A 21,683-nucleotide genomic window follows, 5' to 3' on the forward strand; every position below is an offset into this window, starting at 1 on the left:
ATTACTAAAACAAATTTGCAATCAATTTTACTATCATTTGATAGTTTCTTTCCCTCCTCGCATATCCCAAAAACTAATTTTCTACTCTCAGATCTTAGTTGATTTTTCCTCATAATTTACTAGACAAAAATTTATCCACACCATCATCATCAGACAGCCAACAGCCCATCATCATGTTAAAGAAACATGTCTACAGGAAACGGAAACAGAACAAGAACCGAAAAACGAACAAAATCGACAAGAAAAACAGGATACCAAAAAAAAACGAACACATCAGCTATGGTAGCACAGACACAAGATTTGAACGGAGACCAAGTAGATGAAGAAGGAAAATAAAAACGGAAGATAATTTATCATATTGTCATGCATAAAATCGTAAATCGTAAAGCTAATTGTCTCATTAGTCAAGGGGGAGAAGGGATGTGGGATGTGATGTAGAAAACGAAAAACTAGATTTGCACTAACATACACTCACCACATGACTTCATATACGTATGGATGTGTATTTATAGTTTAGTAGAGAGTGTGTGTGATTACTTTTCGATACTCTTAGGTAAATTGCGTCGGGAAAGAGGAAATGCTATGGTGCACAAATTGCCCTTAATCTACAATAAAATGGAAAACTTTACAAATCACAAGAACGAAATTGAATTTTCTTTTAACAACACTAAGCCAGAGTAACTCTCATCTATGTGTGTATATATGTAAAATTTTACATTCGCACATCAAATTGCAATTTGCTTTGTTTAACGACAGAGTACATAATGAAATTGTTTTAGTTTGTTAGAGAAAATCTTAATTATGGAAATGATTATAATATTTCCTGCCACTCATCTTATTCTCGTAAAGACAAGAATACAACGGAAATTACAAAATACTAAAACTTCGAAAATTACAACTCTACCAAAATTCGACCCTTAAAATAATTGTATATATCAAAAGAGAAGAAGACCTTGCGACTTATCCGCCGAAGCTCTCAATAAAAACTTCGTTTCATAGGGTCTTCTATATCTACAAATCTCTTTTCTCTTGTCTTTCATTCGAAGAGGTCTTTTGAAAAATATAACAACATTAGAAGGCCGCAGGGAGATGTTCTTTAAATACAAAATATATAATCTATCTATGAAAAACTTCTAAAAAACTGAAGGTGTCAAAAGGATTTGCCTAAAAAAAGATATGTCTTCTACATATAAGAAACCATAGAAAAGGTCTTCTCTCCAAAAAAAGTAAAATTGTCTCCAGCCTCTTCCGGATACAAAAGATCTCAAGAGGGACATCTAAAATAAAACAAACAAAAAAGTCTTCTATTCATTAAAAATAATGTGCTAATCATGGAACACATCTAGTGGGTCTACTATTAAAAGACGCCTAAAAGTTTTTTTATGGATGAAACACCTTTAAGAAGTCCTCTGTGGATAGAACACCTTCCACAAAGGACTTCTTAAAAGTATTTCATCCATAAAACAAAAAACTTTTAGCAGGGGTTTTTCATAAAAATTGTCTAAATGATCTTTAATCCATGAAATTCCTTAAAGTGCCTTCTTTTCATAGAAGATCTGGTCCTGGTCCAAACATTCTACTCACATAACCCCATCAAAAAGGCTTTTGTTCTATTGTTTTTGTCTTTAGAAGACCTCCAGGAGACCTCTATTTTTTACCTCAAAATGTTTCTAATTAATTCATAGAAGAATTTGAATCTTCTATCCACTGAAAACCTCTTGTAGACTTGAGAAGTTCTTCCATGGATAGAGGATCCTTTCAAATTCTTCTTTGGACAATTTAGAAATATTTTAAAGAAATAAATAGAGACCTCCGGTTGACCTCTATTTCCTACCTCAAAATATCTCTATATAATCTATGGAAGAGTTTGAAAGGGTCTTCTGTGCACTGAAAACATCTTGAAGACTTGAAGAGATGGATAGAGTATCCTTTCTAATTCTTCTTTGGACCATTTAGAGGTATTTTAAGGGAAGAAATAGAGGTCTCCTGGAGGACTTCTAGGGAGAAAAAGCTCTGTGAGGTCCTTTGGTTATTCATTAATAATTTATTTTTAGTTCATTTGTTTGGAGGGTACACCCAGAGAAAAAATGACAACATCCGTGTATGAAATGACCACATCCGTGTATGATAGTGTATCAACCACGTTTGGTGTCAAAATGAGCACGCTGTTGTCATTTTGACACCGAGATTTTGGCAACGATTTCAACAACAGATGTGCATGAAATGAGCACATACGTGGTCATTTCGAGCACGCCCCGTTGTCAGATTGTCAACGCTTCGTTGTCAGATCGTCAACGCTTCGTTGTCAGATTGTCAACGCTCCGTTGTCGGATTGTCAACGCCCGTTGTCAGATTGAAATCAATGGTGGTCATTTTTTGATATCCGTTCCTTTTCCATTTTATACCCTTAGTAGAAGAAACGACATTTTTTGAAAAGTATTTTATTGAACGAAACCAATTACATAAATTCAATATAAATACATATTTGATTTAACAAAACAATTCGAATTACATATATTCAATGTATAGAAACAAATTAAATTAACTTAAATCTGAAATAAACTTTTCCATTATTCATAGGATATAAGTGAAATGGGTAAGTAATAAAATCTAAAATTGGTATTAAAAAAATTGTATCCTCATTCAGAGAACCAACTTCATACGATTGTAAATGGTAATCAAAGTTTTTAACTTTTACTTGGTTACATAAAATGTAAACATTTTCATTTTCAATTATTAAATGTTTAATTTTGAAAAGTTCAATTGCGGCATTATTTGTTGCTAAATAATAGTTTTTTTTATACCTAGTTCCCTTAAAAAAATGTCATCAGACACTTTGCAATTTTGGTAATTTAAAACTGGCTTACTTTTTTTGTAACAATATTCCTCTTTTGCCAAATCTTCGATGGTATGCGTATTAATGATAACATTTGGTTCTAAGTTATCTTCGTGTTTTAATAAAAAATTGGAAAATTTCAATCCAGACTTAATAGATAATGAACGACAGGGATTTACTCTTGATGTAGTATTTCCTAAATAGGCTTTTGCTTCCTTGTGTTTAGCTTCGAATCTCATGCTCCAGAGATATTTAAGGGGACCACATTTTCGGATAGCTGTGGGATAGTGGACAAGAAAGTGGTGTTTCGGTTTTAACGAACCGTATAATGTTATATAAAGTGAATGGTGATCTCTAATTAATTCTTCCAATTTTATTAAATCGTCTTCTATATAACTTGGTCTTAAAAGTAAATCGATTATTTGTAATAATATTATAAAAACTTTCCAGTGATCGTTGGAGAAAGGAATTAAATCGCCTACCATTAAAGGTAAAAAATTAGTAAAACACATAGTTTCACTAGCTGTCATTTTTAAGTTATAGTTTTTCAATCTACATAAATCTAGTGGTCCAGATTTATTTCCCACTTCAATTTCTCCAAATTGGAATAAAGATTTTCTGCTGTTAATACAATCTAACGTAACAATATTTTCTTGAATCAGCCCGAGAATTACATTAGACATATCGTAGACACATATGCCCTCGAAAATGTCATGCATAATATCAAAACAAAAATTTTCAGTGACGTTAAAATTTGGTAAAGATTCGAAGATACACTTGTTTTTAATACCTGTTTCTTGAAAATTATTTTCCAATACATTTGAGTTGTAATTCTCTTGGTTTCTTAAACTATCTAAATGCTGAATTGCGTCGAATTGCATTTGGGACTTTTTTCTTCTACATACCCGGCAAAATCTTTTAGAGTTAAATGATTGCACGTAGCCTAAAATACTATTAACTGCTAAATTATCTCCAATAATTACACCTAAAATAAAATGCACCTTCTGAACACTTTGTTGAACACAAATTTCAACCCCTTCTTCTAGAATTTTTAACTCTTCTACAAGATTGTGAAATGAAACTTCATTTCCACGTTCTTTTAAATCCTTTGATGGTATAAACGCAGCAGTTAATATATAATCAAGTTTTGACAACAAGTGCTGTGGCATTGAAGGAAAGCTAATATAACAACCACATATGGAAAATGTATGGGTTCCAAGAGGATTATTAATTTGAAAATCATCCATGTAAAGGACATAGGGAATAACTAAATTGTACTGATATTTTAATAATTTAGTTTTATATAACTCACCGTTTGTAAAATTTTGTAAAACAGGTGAATTTAGGAATTTTTTGGAGTTTTCTAATGTCAAATCTAAGAGATTTGGAATTTTAAAAAGGGCACTTATCATGAATTTCAGTGGCATTATATAAATATTGGATAACTTTGGACCTAAACTGGGATTTCCGCTGATAACAATTTCCGAGACTTGATTGCTAATTACATAAACCTTTGGATCATCATAAAAGTTTAGTTCTTTTAAAATTTTTAAAAGTCTATATTCCGTTCTAGTTTCTTCGAAAGGATTTTTACAAAAGTTTAGTAAGTACCTTAAGTCTTCATAATTTGGATGATCAGTTATATATTTTTCAATTGTACATGAAATGGATGAAAGCAGAATTGAAACAGAATGTTGTATTTCTATAACATGATTTCTAGGCATATAGCTTTGACCATGTAATTGTAAAGACAGATATAAGGTTTTCTTTTTCAAAACATTTAAATCCTTTTCTATTGTATTGTTGTTAATAACAGTTTCACTGTTTGTATAATCATTTTCTTTTGATGATGACATTTCAACTGGCACATTAATGGCTTTAACCATTGGTGGAGCTTTTGTGTGATTCTTGTGAAGTTTTTCTAAATGAATTCTGAATGACGTAAATTTTGTAAATGTTTGCTTACAGTTGTCCTGAACGCATTGTACTTTTAAAAATTTAGTGGACATTAAATGGTCTGTTTTCAAATGAGCTATTAAAAGATTTGCCTTATCAAAATGCTTACGGCAACGAAAGCAAATATACATTTTGAATTGTACTTTAATTATTGTTGCAGAAATTAATAAGTGAAGTCAAATTAACTGATTTTATATCATATACAGTATTAATTTCATAAAAATATTTTTGGATAAAAATCCATGGAATTTGGCAGGCATTTGGATATTTTAAAGAAAGTGCATGAAAAATTTTAAAACATGTATCTAAACATTCGAGGAACGATTGAAATTTTAACAAATTGTGGTTAAAAAAAACATAAAAACCTTTTATATTGAAATCGGACAAACCCTCCACAATTATAAATGGCTGTATAGTTAATCCAGCATTGTAATACTTTTCAGTGACTGTATCAATTTGCCTTTTATAATCGTTAATTGTCGGTAGTCGCAGTACGAAACTTTTCTGCGAATCAGCTATTGTTACTTTTTTTCGTAATTTACCGTTTCCACATTTAAACCTAGCAGGTGATGGTAAAACTGAATTCAACAGTATTGCGTATATATAATCTTGAGCATCTGCAACCGAAATATAAAATAAATATTACTTTTAATGTTTATGATAAATCAGGAATTAAAATTTACCTATGCTGCTTGCCGTCAAAACATTTGCGAAGAGTTGTTTGCAATGTTCGTTATGAATATTTTTCCCATAATAATTGTAAATTTTTTTCTTAAATTGGTCCCATTTAGAAAGTAGAAGATTGCCTTTCTGTGGATACATAATATCGAAATCAATGTTGACCTAAAACGAAACATTAGTATCCATATACAAATAAATAGCTCATGGCTACTTACCAATTCTGAAGCTCTTGCATCGGACAACTTCGTCCATTCAAGGAGAAATGTATGGCTACTTAAATTTTTTATATCTCTTTGCCGTATGTTAAAAGATCTTTTCCATTTTTCGCAGATCGATCCCCAATCATTACATTCTCTTAGTAAGGAAGCTTTCAATGAATTTTCAACTGATTCATCAATTTCGGGAACATCTTTGTTACAAAAATTAGGAGATGTGTGAGTTGCTGCTTTGCTTGTGCTAGGCTCGGAAATCAAAAGCTTTATTCTTTTGGACTTCTTGTTTCTATACTTGGCATAAAGTTTTCCGCTTGCGTTGTTCTTTCCTTTTCTTGAAATGTAATAATAATCCTAAAAATAAAGACATATTATAAGTTAAGAAACTACATAATCAGATACGTTGTTTATATTGTTAATCTTACCCTCATTTCGTTTTCAAGAGGAAAAACGGAACAAATTTCATCCAATATGCGCATATAGTCTTGAGTGTAAAGAGTAACATTGTTGGTTAAAATATCTTCAATAATTATATTAATTATATCATCTCTTTGCTCGTCACTTAATTTCTTATTAACGCTACTACATTCAAGCGCTAGTTTCCCCTTCGAGGTATGTGTTAACAATTCCGTTAGATCCTATATTAAATAAAAAAACTACATTAACTATGCTTACACAAATATTACTCTTACCTTACCTCTGACAAAATTCCTTTGGCTTTTGAGCAGTTCGAACCTGTAGTGTCGGGAGTACCAGGAGTACTTGCAGGTGTCTCGTTGCGTTTCCACCATTCACCTATTTTAGATGGAACTGACATAGTTTCGTCATCAATCCCGAGCTATTGTTATGACAATATTAATACTGAGTTCAACTCTGTAAAACAAATAATACGTACCTTTCGTTTTTTCCAAGCAAAGAGCTTTTCTCTGAATTCAACACGCAGTCCCAATGGTGGCACTGCTTCCTTTAAATCTTCTTTTTTCAAGTACTGCAAGCTGCGAAATGTTACATGTGATGCTAAAAGAACAAAAAAGAAAATTCTTTGTTAATTACACTGATTAACTGAAAAATTCATTTTTATTTACTTACCTTTTAATTGTTCAAAAAGCGACTCCATATTTATTCCTTTTAAGAACTCCCTTAACATATAATCGTCCTCATTGTTTTCCGCATCTTGACTGCTGCAATGGTTTGTATCGCGAACCACAACAATATTGCCATCGATTTCTAACAACTCACCAATGATATTTTGAGGATCTTGCGAATTATTATTCATTTTCAATAAATTTTTTGCACAATGCGTCCTTTCTCTTTCAATAACACGGAAAAAATGGTAAATATGCAGCCGATTGCACACGAGTAAAAAAAATGACAACGGTGGTGCATGATTCATACACGGTAGTTGCTAAAATGGCAACGATCGTGTACGATTCATGCACGTCGGTGTACAAAGTAACAACGGTGGTGCATCATTATGCAGGTGGTGGTGCATAATTCATACACGACCGGTGTCATATTGACAACGACCGTGTGTGAATCATGCACCACCGTTGTCATTTTTTACTCGTGTGTAATCGGCTGCAATTACCAATATTACAAATGGACAAATTAAGCACGGCTGTTGTTGGTACCGAAAGTTGACCACGTCTCGGTGTCAATTTGAGCACGTTCGTGCACAATTCACCAACAGCCGTTGTTGAAAAATATAACAACGGGTCGTTGCGAAAATGACAACATACGTGCTTGATTTCGCAACGGGATTTTTCCCTCAGTGTAGTATTCAATGGGATACCCCATTACATGCAACAATGGACTTGTAAAGAATATTTTCCCAGGTTCTCGAATGAGCTGGTATTTGCATTTTATGTTGGATTACAAACCGGTATAGACCTCTTATTTTAGATATATTTTCTAAACACATCAGTTTTAATTTGGCGTTTCAGGTTTAAAGACGATATAAGCCCTTAATACATTATTTCCTAGAACAGGACCATTATTTGCCAATTCGCGATAGCTTCTCATATTCCATACTTCGAAGGCATAAGCTCTAATTATCAAAAAAAAAAAAAAATTGTCCAGAGCTCTAAAATCCTCGCTCGAATTCGTGAAGAGAGAAAAAAAAAGAAAAGCAAAATTCCCTCGAAATTGAGCGGGAGGAATCCTGCGAGTAAAGCAAAGAACTGAAGTATCCTCAGTTTTTTATTCTACTCCGATAAAAGCGAGTACGCTTTTATGGTTTTAGGAGTGAAATTCGCTTCAAATCAGATTCTATAACTTTTCCAACACCAAGCGGTAAAATGAACTACAACAAATAATGCACATGATAGTGCAGTTGCAGTTGCTTTGTACACATCCGGCCTCTTGCAATATTTTGCTTTTGACGTTTTTCTCTCCTTAGTTTTCTTCACAATCTCTGTCCCCAGCAACATCTGAACCTGACCAAGTACCTTTTTTCTGTCGATTTTACTCTCATTTCGGATTTTTTTTTTCAAACAGGAGCACTCGCGAGCGCTCTTACAAAAAAAAAATAGTGGCGAGTAACATTCTTGCAAAACTCGTACTCGAGCACTACTGTTCCCAAGTATTTTTGACTCGCTAGAAAACGAGAACATTTTTTTTTTGAACTCTGTCTATCATTTGGCAACTTGGATTCTCATGGAATTTAAATTCTATCTACGAACATTTTTTCATATCGGTTTTCATTCCAACATAAGATCCATTTTGCTGGAACGGCCGATTTTGGGATTTGTAAAGGTCCTGGCCCAACCCAAATTTGATTATTGGAAATCTTAAATGGTAGAAAACATATTTTTGTGTAGATCCAGGCCTTTGGAATGGAACCATGTTAACTTATTAACGACATTCTCCAGTTATTTTTACTTTAGGGTCCTTATTAAAATATTTCAAGTGATAAGTCAGAACTTGGAATTTTTGGTTCGTAGCCGGTAGAAATACTTGGGAAAATATTTAGTATAAACAAATCGTGACCATCCACCCTGTAATGTTATCTCTTTAGGATTCTTAGGAATTTTTGATTTGGGTATAATTGAAGTTTTCAAATGGTGTATAAAGGCCGGACGACATAAAGTTCCATTTTATAGAAACCACGTTCTAAACTCTGCCACATTCCTAGCCCCTCTTCCCTAGCACTCTGTTGTAACTAATTTCATTCAAGCATGAAATACATTTTTCCCTTAGGTTCTCAGCATCCTTTTTTGTTCCGCATACTCGAACAATAAATGAAATTCTCGAAAAACTTTTTCAATTTATGACGACTACAAAATTATTATTTGCCTCGGGGGCAGTCAGGCAATGAAAACAATTGTAATTTTGTTTCTCAATTTGTGGCTTTCTCTGCTACCGAAAAGTAAACATACGAAAAGGACGAACAAGAGATATTATTTAACTAGATTTCGAGAATGGCCACTCTTCATTCAATAAAAGAAAAATATTACAACATCTTTTTTTTGTTTAATAACTAATTTGTCTGTTTGCTAACCCATCAACAAATAAAACATTTTTTTCGATTTTAGGTTTGGTTTCAAAATCGCCGTGCCAAATGGCGTAAAGCGGAACGCCTCAAGGATGAACAACGCAAGCGTGAAAATGGCGACTGCAGCAGTGTTTCATTGGATAAGGTAAATAAAAATATAATACAACAATAGGAAATAAAAAAGCAACAACAACAACAATTGATGATAGCTATACGCATTGCAACAATAATGCAAATGTGTAGCGGAAAATTGATGGGCACTAAAGGGAAGGGGATAATTGCCTTGGGAAAAGGATATGTGAAAGAAAAAATAAAAACTGGTGTTTGAAAATCACAATTCAGGGGCTAAATATTGAATATTAAAGGGAGGCAAATCAATATCGAAAGGGGTGAATATCTGAAATATCATATGAGGGCAACATCTCTCAGGAATATTTTAAAGAATGAACTCAGGAGGGAAATTCAAGAACTAGGGAACTATCCCCTCCAAGAAGTAACTTACATTCCTAATATTTCTTTAAATATTTCCAGCTCCATGACAGCCGCGAATCATCGCCGGACATAACCGGTGAAATGGATGACGACGAGCCACATCCTCGCTCCCACAGCCCGGGACCAGGGTCGTCACACAGTCCCCATGGCACAGGAGCTGATTCGGACAATGAACGCCCCTTGTCCTCGAATCACATGAACAGCGGCCATTCTGGCTCCCAATCGATTGGATCCATTAGTGCCGGGTCACCCTCACCTGGGGCTCGAACGCCACGCAATCCCACAAATAGTCCTTCAAATTCACGCAATACCGATTCACCCATTGAGGTGGGAGGCCCAATATCATTGGCCACACGTTCAAGTGCCTCCTCAACGGCACCAACAACAACGACAACTCTAAATACAGCGGCATCGAATCATCATTTCGGTACTCACATCTTTGGCTCATTCGGCAGTAGCAGTAGCAACAATGCCATGATGGCCGCAGCGGCAGCAGGAACAAATGCCAGCGGAGGAAATGGCAGTGGTGGCAATAACAATGAAACGTAAGTAGAAAATAGAATGGAATAAAGCGAGAGTGGGGGGTGGGTGGGAGAAAGGGGATCAATAAAATGATTATCTGTTCGTTAATGTGAAACACGTGACCAAACAATTCAGGCCTCATTACATTTCGACAAACCCAGCAGCGGCGGCAGCAGTCGCTACGAAACTCTTAATGTATCCGGCGAGAGTGATGTTTCCGCTAAAACTAAGAACGTTATCCGTTTAAAGACTTTTTAACACTCGGTGACTTTGTTGGCAAAACAAACATGGTCCAACGCCGGGGTGCACACGCGCACAGGACGACAATAGATTTCATGTCGTTTTTGTTGTCGTGTTTTTTTTTTATTTTTGCGACAAAAGAAGGAAACAAAGAACACAATGCGAACGTGTGCCCACCATTTACACAACGAGTCCACAATTATGTCTGGGCAAAAATCACCGCTGCGAAGATTTTTGGAACAATTCACAGGAATTTTGATAAATCAATTTGGGGAGAAGAGTATTGGGTAATTTTTGGGTGCACTGCGGTGGAAGATATTTATATGAGAAACTTCTCTATAGGTTTGAAAACCAGACTCTATAAGAACAATATGAAATCGTTTATAAAGACGGCTTAATATTGCTTTGAAGAACAATTTTTACCGTGTATTGTAACGTCCATAGCTTCGTATGAGTTAAAGTTTAAAACAAGAGTTGGAAATCCGATCTTAAATGAGCAAAATACTAAATGGTACCGAAAACAAGTTAAAGAGTATCTGTCGGTTTTGCCACTATTCGTTTATTTAAAAATATTTTGACTTGTGCTGTTGACCCTTTATGGAGGTGGTTCTAAAGAAGTGGGCCAATGTTGTCCATTTCGTATCTGACCTATGTCTGATATAAATGTGGGGGAGGTACCAGAAGGGGCGGACCGATCATTGGGAAGTGTGAAATTTGGAGGGAAATCGAATGCTTTTTTTCGCAAATATGAGCGTTTTGTCCTTCAAAAAATTGATCCGATGTGCCGGAGGTACCCGGAGCAGTGGGCCGATATATTCCATCTTCACGACATATATTGTGTCACTGGTAATATTAGAATGTATCGGATGCTTATTTTGAGTTTTATAATCTTAATGGTTATTCAAAATTTTGATTTTTTTGTGGAGGAGATACCAGTAGGAGTGGACCGATATAATATATCTTTGAAAGTAATCGGATACCCCTATTATGAGCTTGACAGCTATTCAAAAATTTGAGTCATTTCTGCGGGTGGTACCAGAAGGAGTGATCACACCAGATCTTGTAAGGAATGAAAAATAATGGAAAGTGTGAAATTGGAAGAGAAATTTTGACCCTTTGTGTGATGGAGTGGATCGAAATTTCACGTTTTCGCACCTGACATAGCACTGATACAAATATTTGGATTTGTAAAGTTTGAACAAAATCCGATGATTTTTTCTTGTTCTGTGCGGTAAATTTTTTTCTTAAAAATTGTGACTTTTTGGGGAAGGTACCAGAGTGGACCGATATCGCCCATCTACGAACTCGATTTAAGTTTGAAAATAATAATACGATGTACCAAGTTTGGATCAAATTGGATGCCGCCTCTTCGAGAGTTAACGTACGCCCCAGCCTCGCAGACAGACGGACGGACAGTCCTAGATAGACTCCAAATGTCCTAAAACGGATTTGGTCAAAAGAGACCTATGCAGAGGCGAGTTTTGGCCGTGTATGTAGCCATACTGCTGAGGATATAAAAAGGTAAACACCTTTTACGGAGTCTTCTATTCATAGAAGACATTAAAAAGGGTTTTATATTTGGAACAGGTCCAGTGGTTTTTCTATCCCTAAACATTGCCTTTAGGGTGTTCTATACACAAAGGACTTTCTAAAGGTATTTTAACACTGGAAGACCTCTAGCTGGGATCATATCAATAAAAAATCTCTAAATGGTCTTCTATCTATAGAGCAATATAAAAGGATCTTCTACCAATAAAACCTTATCCGGATCTTCCATCGATAAATAGTATTCCTTCCGTTAAAAATCTTTGAATGCTCTACTATCCCTGGAAACATTTATAGCCGTTTTACCTATAAATAATCTCTAGAGGCTCTTCTATCCGTAATATAACCTTTTACCATAGAAAACTTCTAAATATTTTATCCACAGAGGACTTCTAAAGTAGGACCCAAATTATGACAAAATTCCACTGAGAAATGGCGATATTTCTAACTGAGCGTAAAAAGCCTCGTGGTAGGATTATTAAAGACTAAGGAGTCAGGGATATTACATTGGAAGCATAAAGTCAAATAGGCAAGAGAGAAAACCTGGTTAGGCCACCAGAAGCTCTGTTATATTGGTACCGATACAAATGCTATGAATTGATACAGTCATAGTTTGGATTGAGAGGCTCAGCTGAACAAACCTGAGTCTCTAAGTCAACAACAAAAAAGCTTTCAATTTGAATTGCGTACCCATAAAACTTCCCACTTAGATCCAATTCCTTAAAAGGTTGCCCAATTTATAAATTTGGGAACAGAAAAATTGGAGCCAGCCTGAGGAAATAATCGTATATATTAAATTTGTCAATCCGCTTGTAATACCTCCAAATATTGTCGGAGTCCCCATTAAATTTTTATATTCGTGATTAGCATACAATTCTGAAATAACTTAATTATGTTAATTATGTTTGTCGTAGATCTTTGATATTTGAACATGACGTGATAAAGCTTTTTTTTACTATAATAATCTGTGCTTTTTTCGCACTCATTTCCTTTCAACATACATCCATAAACAAGGTCCTAATTCTTTATAGTTGGTTCATTATGCTTTGTCAACAACTAATTGGCGCTCAAATGATTTGTTGCAAATAATTGCAATTTCAGTACCAAATAATTACAAAATAAAATGACCCATTATAATTTTTTAAGTTATTAACAAATTTCCGTAAATTTACCACCCTATTTTTCATTTGATTTGAAACAGTCAATAAATATAACAACTCTCATACAATAAAATTTAAAACGATTAACAACAACTCTTAAGAGTGGTACTCATACTCAATAATCCCACACTCTTACAATGATATCAGACTAATTCAATGGGTGTGTGTGTGAGTGAGGGCGATTATGATACACTTCAAGTGGGGTGACATTGATTCATTTCAATTTAAGTTGAAGAAACCAAAGCAAATCAGTAACAACAACAAATATTTACCCCCAAACAAAGAGAATCACTTACAACCCACTTACTCACATACATTCACTCACGCACACACACACCTCATGCTTTTCAAATAATTACCGGTAACGTTTACAAAAGCAAATGCTGTTACTTTGTTGCGCTGTTGGACATTGCATACTTTTAGGGATGTCATTATTAACTCAGTCGTTGATTGTTTGGTGGGTTGGTTGGTGTTGAACATTTCGCTACAGTTTTTCTTTTGAAATTCCCTTTTTTTCTCTCTGGGTGGCTTTGCCTGGTTTTGGGGTGGTATTCATTCATTGCGCCGCTGTTGTTGTTGTAAACAAACATTGTTAAGTGTTGTAATGATACCATGTTTTGCAGCAGCAGCAAGAACAACAATTAGCTTGTGTTGCAATGTTAAAATCCAGCCACCAATGTACCTTTTGCCTATTAGGGTTCTCAGGAATTTATTTGTGCAGTTTTTGATCCTTAAAAGTGTCGGTCATTATTGTAAATTTATTTGCCATCATTACAATGGAGCGAGGGTGTGGAAGCAAGGGGTGGGGACAACGACGGAAGGAATAACGTTTGCTGTGTTTAATGTCTTTGTTTAACTAGCTCTTGAAACTTCATTAGAAATTGTTCTGAAGCTTTCTTTTGTGCAGAAAATTGAAAAAGGAAGAAATTCATTAAATGAAGGAGGGCTGCTAAAATAATTTACAAAAATTACAACAATTTTGTAATTTGGTCGTGTTTATGAGAGAATCAGAATTAAAGGGGTATAATCGAAATAATATTGGCATAATAGTAGTAGTAATAATAATAATAGTAATAATAATAATAGTAATAATAATAATAAGAATTATAATAATAATAATAGTAATAATAATAATAATAATAATAATAATAATAATAATAATAAAAAGAAAAATCTTTATTTCAAAGTCTGTTGGACCAATTTCGAAACTCGGCACTCTGGAAAACAATAAAAAATTCCCATGTGTGTCACTAAGAAAAAAATCCAATATAAAGGCTATAATTCAAATAATATAGAGATACAAAATTCGACTTTATGTTAATCGATTTTTATATTAAAAAGCATAAAAATCGAAGTTGATACTCGCATAATCGATTTATCGTAATGATTTTTTTTTATTTTCGATATTTGATCGCATTTTAATGCTACGATTAAGTGTCAAAAAATCTATAAATCTTATTCGACTTAGATTTGATTTTTCAGAGAACATTTTTAGAAGAGTAAAAAAATTCAAATTAAACAAGTTAAGTAAGTTCGGCCAGGCCGAACTTTGAATACCCCAAACCATTTGGAAATAATTTGGAAATTTTAAAATAATAAAATCCGTGTAAAATTCTGTTAAAAAGCTATAAAATACCGAATATAGCCGTTATATTGGGGTCTATACGATGTGGACCTACAGAGGCTTTGTTTGTCATAAGCCATTGTCATATTCAAATTCGAAACTTGAATAATGTAGCCAAAAATCATCAAAAAATATCGAATATAGGGAGGTACTGTTGTATCGGAGCTATACGAAGACCTGGACCTGCATAGACAATTTTTTGTCACAGGTTGTAGCATCCATTACGAACTTCAAATACTTCAAATCTCAAACAATTTCGGTGAGTATTGTACCTAAAATCGTCAAAATACCGAATATAGGGAGGTACTGATATATGGGGCCTATACGAAGACCTGAACCTGCATAGAGAATTTTCTGTCACAGACTGTAGCTCCCATTACGAACTCTAAATACGTAATTTGAAACTACTTCGGTGAATAATGACGCTAAAACCAAAAATACCGAATATTCGAAGGTACCGTTATATGGGGGTTATACGAAGACGTGGACCTGCACAGATAATTTTCTGTCTTAGGTTGTAGCATCCATTTCGAACTTCAAATACCAAATTTGAAACAATTCCGGTGAATAATGTCGCTAAAATCATCAAAATACCGAATATCGGGAGGTATCGTTATATGGAGGCTATATGAAAACATGGACCTACATGGCCCATTTACGAACTTAACCTGCCTTCTAGAAAAATAAACATGTGTGTAAAATGTTAGCCTTCTATCTCAATTTCTTTCGAAAGATAGCGTGATTAGAACAGACAGACAGACAGACGGACATGGTTAAATCGACGATTATAAACTAAACAATACATGAGAACATCGACAAATTTTCATACAAACGAAAGAAATTCTTGAAAAATGATAATTATCTATCATATAGGCTGATTGCGGCTTTAATGCCCTTAACTGTTGTGGCGCCCTCTGGTGTGAAAATAAAAATTCGTCCCTCCGTGTATTCATTATTTAGACTATGATTGAATTGAAACACGAAACCAATTTTAATCAACTTTGGATTCCAAAAAAAAAAAATAATTTTTTTGAATCAAAAATAGCAGATTTTGATCATATATTTGATCTCATATCTATATTTTGGATCATATATCTATCTGTATCCCTACTTGAAATATTCTACCTACTTTTTAATATTTTTTTATTCCAAAGTTATAGCTTCATATAAATCTTAAAAGAACGATAGGTCTAGATAGAACATTCCAAAAACGTAATAACATTACCCCTAGTCGTATTAGTGGAGAGGGGGGAGAGGACGAAATCACTTACTTAATGACAAACAAATCCTCCTCATCAATAAGCAATGATAACACCCAATTTTACAACCCCCCCGTCGGCAGTTATCGCTCTCAAATCGAAATTGTAACAGAATTGTTATTCAAATGGAAATGAAGCAACACACACACTTCCACACATTTGAGCATTTTTTTTTTTTTTTTTGCAAATAACGAATTAAATTGTCCATGGCTAAATATGTACATATGGATGGATGGCTGAATGGAGATGCATGGTTCGATGGTTGACACGACAATTCATTAACGATATACAAACAAATCGGATGTGATGCGTATGGTTTGTGATGTTGTTGGCGACACAACCCAAAATATATTACCAACTTAACGCCTTTGGGCTGCACAGTGGGGTGTCCGAGCCATCCAGTCAACCAACAGGAAGACCCACACACACACCAGAAGCCACTAAAAAACTCGTCATAATAGCCAAAACACGGCAGGACATTGCTTCCAAAAAAATAAAACCAAACCGAAAAAAAAATGAGAACAAAACGACAGGCGTCAGCCTGCGACCGGAGATGCGTAGCCAAAAGGCAAAAAACAAACGCTGTGATCCATTGTTGTTATAGTTGTAGGCAGGAAAACGAAACAAACAAAATTGCCATCCAATCATGACAAAATGATGCTGCTAAATTTAATGACTCGACTCGGCAAAAAGGACACAAAGACGGAGAAAAATGTAGCATTTTGCCAAAAAAGTAAAAGAGACGAAAGCAAACCACAAACACTCAATGAATGTCAAGCAGAGTCAGACTGAGGGGGAGATCCCTCCCCCCAATATTTCTATTGGCAATGATATTGTGTCTGTAATATTTCTGATGGGATAATTTATCAAATTGTATTCGGAAAAAAAAAGAAAAAAAATTGTTCCTAATACAGTCATATGTCCATATGTCTGTATGTAAATTATATTTTGACGGCTGTCAAATAAATCATTTGTTTGCCAGGAATTAATTTAAATAATAAAACTATTTAGTTTTGTGACTTTTTAAGTATAAATTGATATTTTACATGAAATAAAAAAAAAAACGAAAGTGGGCTGAACATTTAGTTATATATTCAGTTTTAAATTTGGCGGAACTTTTAATATTTGGAATAAGGATTCCTCAATAATGTATGTATAAATACATGTATTGAATTAAATCTATTCATAGACAAGGACAGGAAAAAATTAGGGGTTTAAATAAATCACCTCAAAATATCTATAAAAATAATGGAAGAGATCTTTCGATTTCGCTATGGGAGCTTCTTCATGCCGTTTTAGGATGGGGTATATTACATTTGTCATTCCGTTTGCATATCAAAATATTCATCTGAGAACTCTTAAGTATATATTCTTAATCGAAATATAATTACATGGCAATTTAGCCTTGTTTGTCCGTCGGTTTGTTAAAATCAGGACATAGGGCACACTATTGTAAGAAGTGCTTTGGAAAATCTGTTTTTAATATCACTTTTCATTCGGACTAGACCATTTATAGCGGAATCGGGCGTTTTAAATAGTTTGAAGGTATTTTTCCCATCCTCCAGCCTAATTGGAAAGAATTTGAAAAAAAATTTAATTTATAGAACATATCCTCGCAAGTGTTTAATATAGATCCAGTTTTCGAAATTACCGCCCGATTTTAGTCCCATTTTTCAACTTAATTGGTAGTTTGTTTTGTGGCTCTAGATATAAAAACAAAACCAGACTTGGTGGTAGAACAAGAGCACAGATTTGCTTGTTTTTACTCGCGAACGGGAGTGTGAGAAGAGTAAGAGTTTTATATGAATTCTTCATTCTTTGAGAAAAGTGAAACTTGATCCTGAAAGTCTTCTACGAGAGTTGACTTTATCCTCTTATTTTATCTTTTATGATAAATGAAATTCGGGTCTTTTACAACAGAACACATCGCCAGTCCTCAAGATGAGACTTCAAAGTTTTCTATGAGACTAGACTTCTTTGAGGGAAGAACTTGGGGCCTTCCATGTGAGAAGATCTCTTTTGCCTCTATTCTGGAGTATTTTGGGGATTAATCTCGGGGTCTTCTACGATAAAAAGGGTCTTCTATGGCGAAGATCTCAGGGTCTTCTATGGAGAAGATCTCAGGGTCTTCTAGGGAGAAGATCTCATGGTCTTCTATGGAGAAGATCTTAGGATCTTTTTCTGGAAAAGACATAAGTGTCGTCTATGGGGAAGACCCCTGGGTCTTCTATGGCGACCTAAGGGACTTCTATTGGGAAGAACTCAGGGTCTTCCATGGAGAAGACCTCTTGGTTTTCTAAAGAGTATATCTTTGTCTTTTTAGGGATGACCTCTTGGCCTTCGAGCGGATTTTTTCTCAATCAAAGTCTACTCGCTCTTATTAGAGTTGCATAAAAGAATAAAACATATTCGGGTTTTTTATTCGCAGAAGCGCTCTTGCTCGAAAACGAGTAAATTTTGCTCTATTTTTGAACCTGAGCGAGCCTTTAGGAACTTTGGTTTTAGCAGTTTCTTAAACAACAGCAAAATACTATAACTACAAAAAAAAAAACCTAAATCTAAAATAAATATTACGATGAGCAAATATTTAAGAAAATCGAATGCTTTCCTCGTTTTCCATTGCAAATTCTGTTATCTTTTGAAAAATTAGCCCTTTTGTGGTGAGAGAGCATATTATGAGACTTATTATTATTTAAAGGAGTTAAACCCAAATTCAATGCTTCCTACACTCTATGTGAGCTTTATAATTAATTTTAGTTTTCATTTTTGGTGGGGAGGTACTGAAGTAGAGGACCAATTTTGAACGCTTTCGAACTCAATCTAAGTTGGGTAAAAATATTAATAAAATATTATTGTAGCAAGTGTGAACTAAAGCTGATACTCTAGGCTGACAAAGGGATGGACATGGCTATATTGACTCCAAATGTCTTGAAAAAAAATCCCGACCGAGGAGTGTTTGGGTCTCAATAAATTGTAAAATTAAAAAAATATGTATATTCATCCTTTTGCCCAAAAAGAAAACAATGAATAGTGGGCAATTTCTCTAGCTTTCGCTCAAAACATGCGAATATTCAGGAGATAGAAAATCTTAAATCTTCTAAGAACTAAGTTGAGAGAATTTCTCTCTTGAAAATGTGCCATAGAATTAAAATATTAAATCTTTTTTTAAACAACATATGTCGAAATTGCCGAATTTATCTTAAAAACAGTCCACTTTTTCCAAATCCTGTTTTCGCAATGAAACCCCTAAGAATGTCTTCTTTCTGGAATTTTGTCTCTTCTCCAGTCCTAGATTACTGTGTTAACATCCGCCGTTCTGAAAAATGTCAACATCATAAATCAAATGCAATCAACACCAAACTTTTGTGAAATAAAAGTATTTCACCAAAAAAAAAGTTATTTTGAAAAAAAAAACATTATTTTTCAAATTAATTAACAAAATTAAAAATTTTCACACAATAACTTTCCTAATAAGCCGAAACTTTGGCAAAAAGATTTTTTTATTTGGCAAGCCAACGATGGGACGATGGAAAAAATAAATTAAAACTCAAACAAACGTCAACATAGCACAAAAAATAACATTTGGAAAAAGAATTAAAAAATATACCGCCGCAATGCCTTTAGGCCAAGTACATGGTTAATCAGCCAAATGAAATGGAAGCTGGCGGAGTGGCGAGGGGGAAAGGAAGGAGGAAAATATATGAATTACTGATACACCCACTCGCACACACACATGTATGTGGCTACGTGTTTGAGGGGAGTTAAATTTAATTTCCGTTTGTTGAAATTCATGGAATATTCATGGCTGAAAACATCAACGACCCACCATTCACACTTGCTACTCACTTGTTCGCCTGCTCTCTCTCTCTCTCTCTCCCTCCCACCCACACACAGCCGAGAACATAAATCCAACATTCTTTACGCATATTTATACTGTCCCTGCTGCTCTCTTTTACTCCTCCACGGCGTTCAGTGTGGGTGGTGGCGAGAAATAAAAGTTCTGCTTTTTTCAGAAAAGTTCCTACATTTCAACGCCACTCTGTCGTCCTGATGCGCCGCCATTGACTGCTTTTTCTGTTAATTACTTAATGAATAATTAAATATTGGCTTAATTTGGTTATTAAAAATTTCGATGTCGGCATCCGAACGGCACAGCAGTTACAAACGAAATGAAACGCACTCACTCACTTGGTCGGTCGGCCGTTCGGGCATCAGATGTTGGAGCAGAAAACAAAGTTGGCTGTAATGAGTTTGGAGATTTATTTTTATTTGTTCGGGGTTTTGATGGAGCCTCCTTAATTGTAAATTGAATCATTCTGAAATTGTTGTAATGAGACAACATATTAAGGGAATGATGAAAATCAAAATGATTACCACTCCAAACCTCCGTTGGGGTCTTACACGTGCAGGCAGCGAAATGAATTGTTAATTTTATGAAATTCAATTTAATTGTTTTAACAAAGAGCTTGTGTGAATTTTAGAATGTGATTTCATTTAAAAGTAGGGATAAAAGAACACAAAAAAATGTTTTTTTTAATCCTCCTCGGCAACTAACCCTTTGTCTATAGACACTAGAGTGACAGAATAAAGTAATTTCAACATTTCCATAATTTTGCTCTTCACGAAGATGGAATTCAAAAGCATAGATAATGCCGGACCTCTCATATAAGAAAATCGTGCGCTTAATGTGAGACCACCTTTATAGACCTTAATCTGTAATAAACATTATATCCTTTCAATAGAAGTTTCGGTAGGGGCCTAGAAAAATATCATCATATCAGAAGACCTATTGCTTCTTAATAAGAAAAATGCTTTGTGGGCTTCATGTAATTCACACAAGAATGCTAAAAAATCACCGACAACCAAAAATAGCTTCCGTACATCCTAAGGAGCAGCACTTCTATTGCGATAGGAAAACGTGGTCAAATCCTTGCCAAAGCAAGGGGCGGTGCAGTTATATTGGGCCTATACCAGGCCCACACTTACTGCTTCTAACGAGGGCGTGGATCAGATTTCAAACATTTTTGAAAGGTGATAACTTACTCAATGAGAACATCAAATACCAAAAATATAGCAAACTTCTTTGATAAATGTGGCCAAAACTTTCATTATACTAATGTCAGGCGGAACAGTTGTATGAGGTTATATACAGGGTGAGATAAAAAAACTGCAACAAAGTCAAACGAATGAAAGCAAAAAATTTCGAAAATAGCGTCAAATTTTAGAATAAGTTTAGACTTGTTCGAATTGTTCACCTTAGGCACGAATTATGGCCTTCAAACGGCCAATGAAACCGTCACACGCTGCCCGAATGTTGCTCTGCGGTATTTTGTACCATTCCAGGCAAAACGCTTGCTTGAGGTGATCTACACTTTGGTATTTCTTAGTGCCAACCTTGCTTTTCAAAATACTCTAGACACAATAGTATAACAGATTGGTGTCCGGAGATTTTGTGGGCATTGTGCGCTAGAAATGAAGCGAGGAACCTAATTTTGTAACTACTCTTGGGTGGCGCCTGCTGAGTGCGATGGTGCTGAATCCTATTGGAATATCCAAGGTCTACGGCCAAAGTGTTTGCGTGCCCAAGGCCCTCGTACACCCTCCAGAATATTTTTGCGATAATATTCGGCATTTATTCTGATGCCACGGTCGATTAACACGAG

General features: G+C 34.8%; 1 protein-coding gene across 1 annotated transcript in view; it reads left to right on the plus strand.

Moving 5' to 3' along the window:
* The window catches only part of LOC101896102 (paired box protein Pax-6-like), a 122,455-nt gene that overhangs the window by 88,852 nt on the left and 11,920 nt on the right, over positions 1 to 21,683 (plus strand). The window contains 2 exon segments of the mRNA XM_059128681.1: positions 9,219 to 9,323; positions 9,710 to 10,215. Coding sequence (XP_058984664.1) covers positions 9,219 to 9,323; positions 9,710 to 10,215 — 611 coding nt within the window.

The sequence above is a fragment of the Musca domestica genome, unplaced genomic scaffold, assembly GCF_030504385.1.
Source record: "Musca domestica strain aabys unplaced genomic scaffold, Musca_domestica.polishedcontigs.V.1.1 57, whole genome shotgun sequence".
Classification (NCBI taxonomy): Eukaryota; Metazoa; Arthropoda; class Insecta; order Diptera; family Muscidae; genus Musca; species Musca domestica.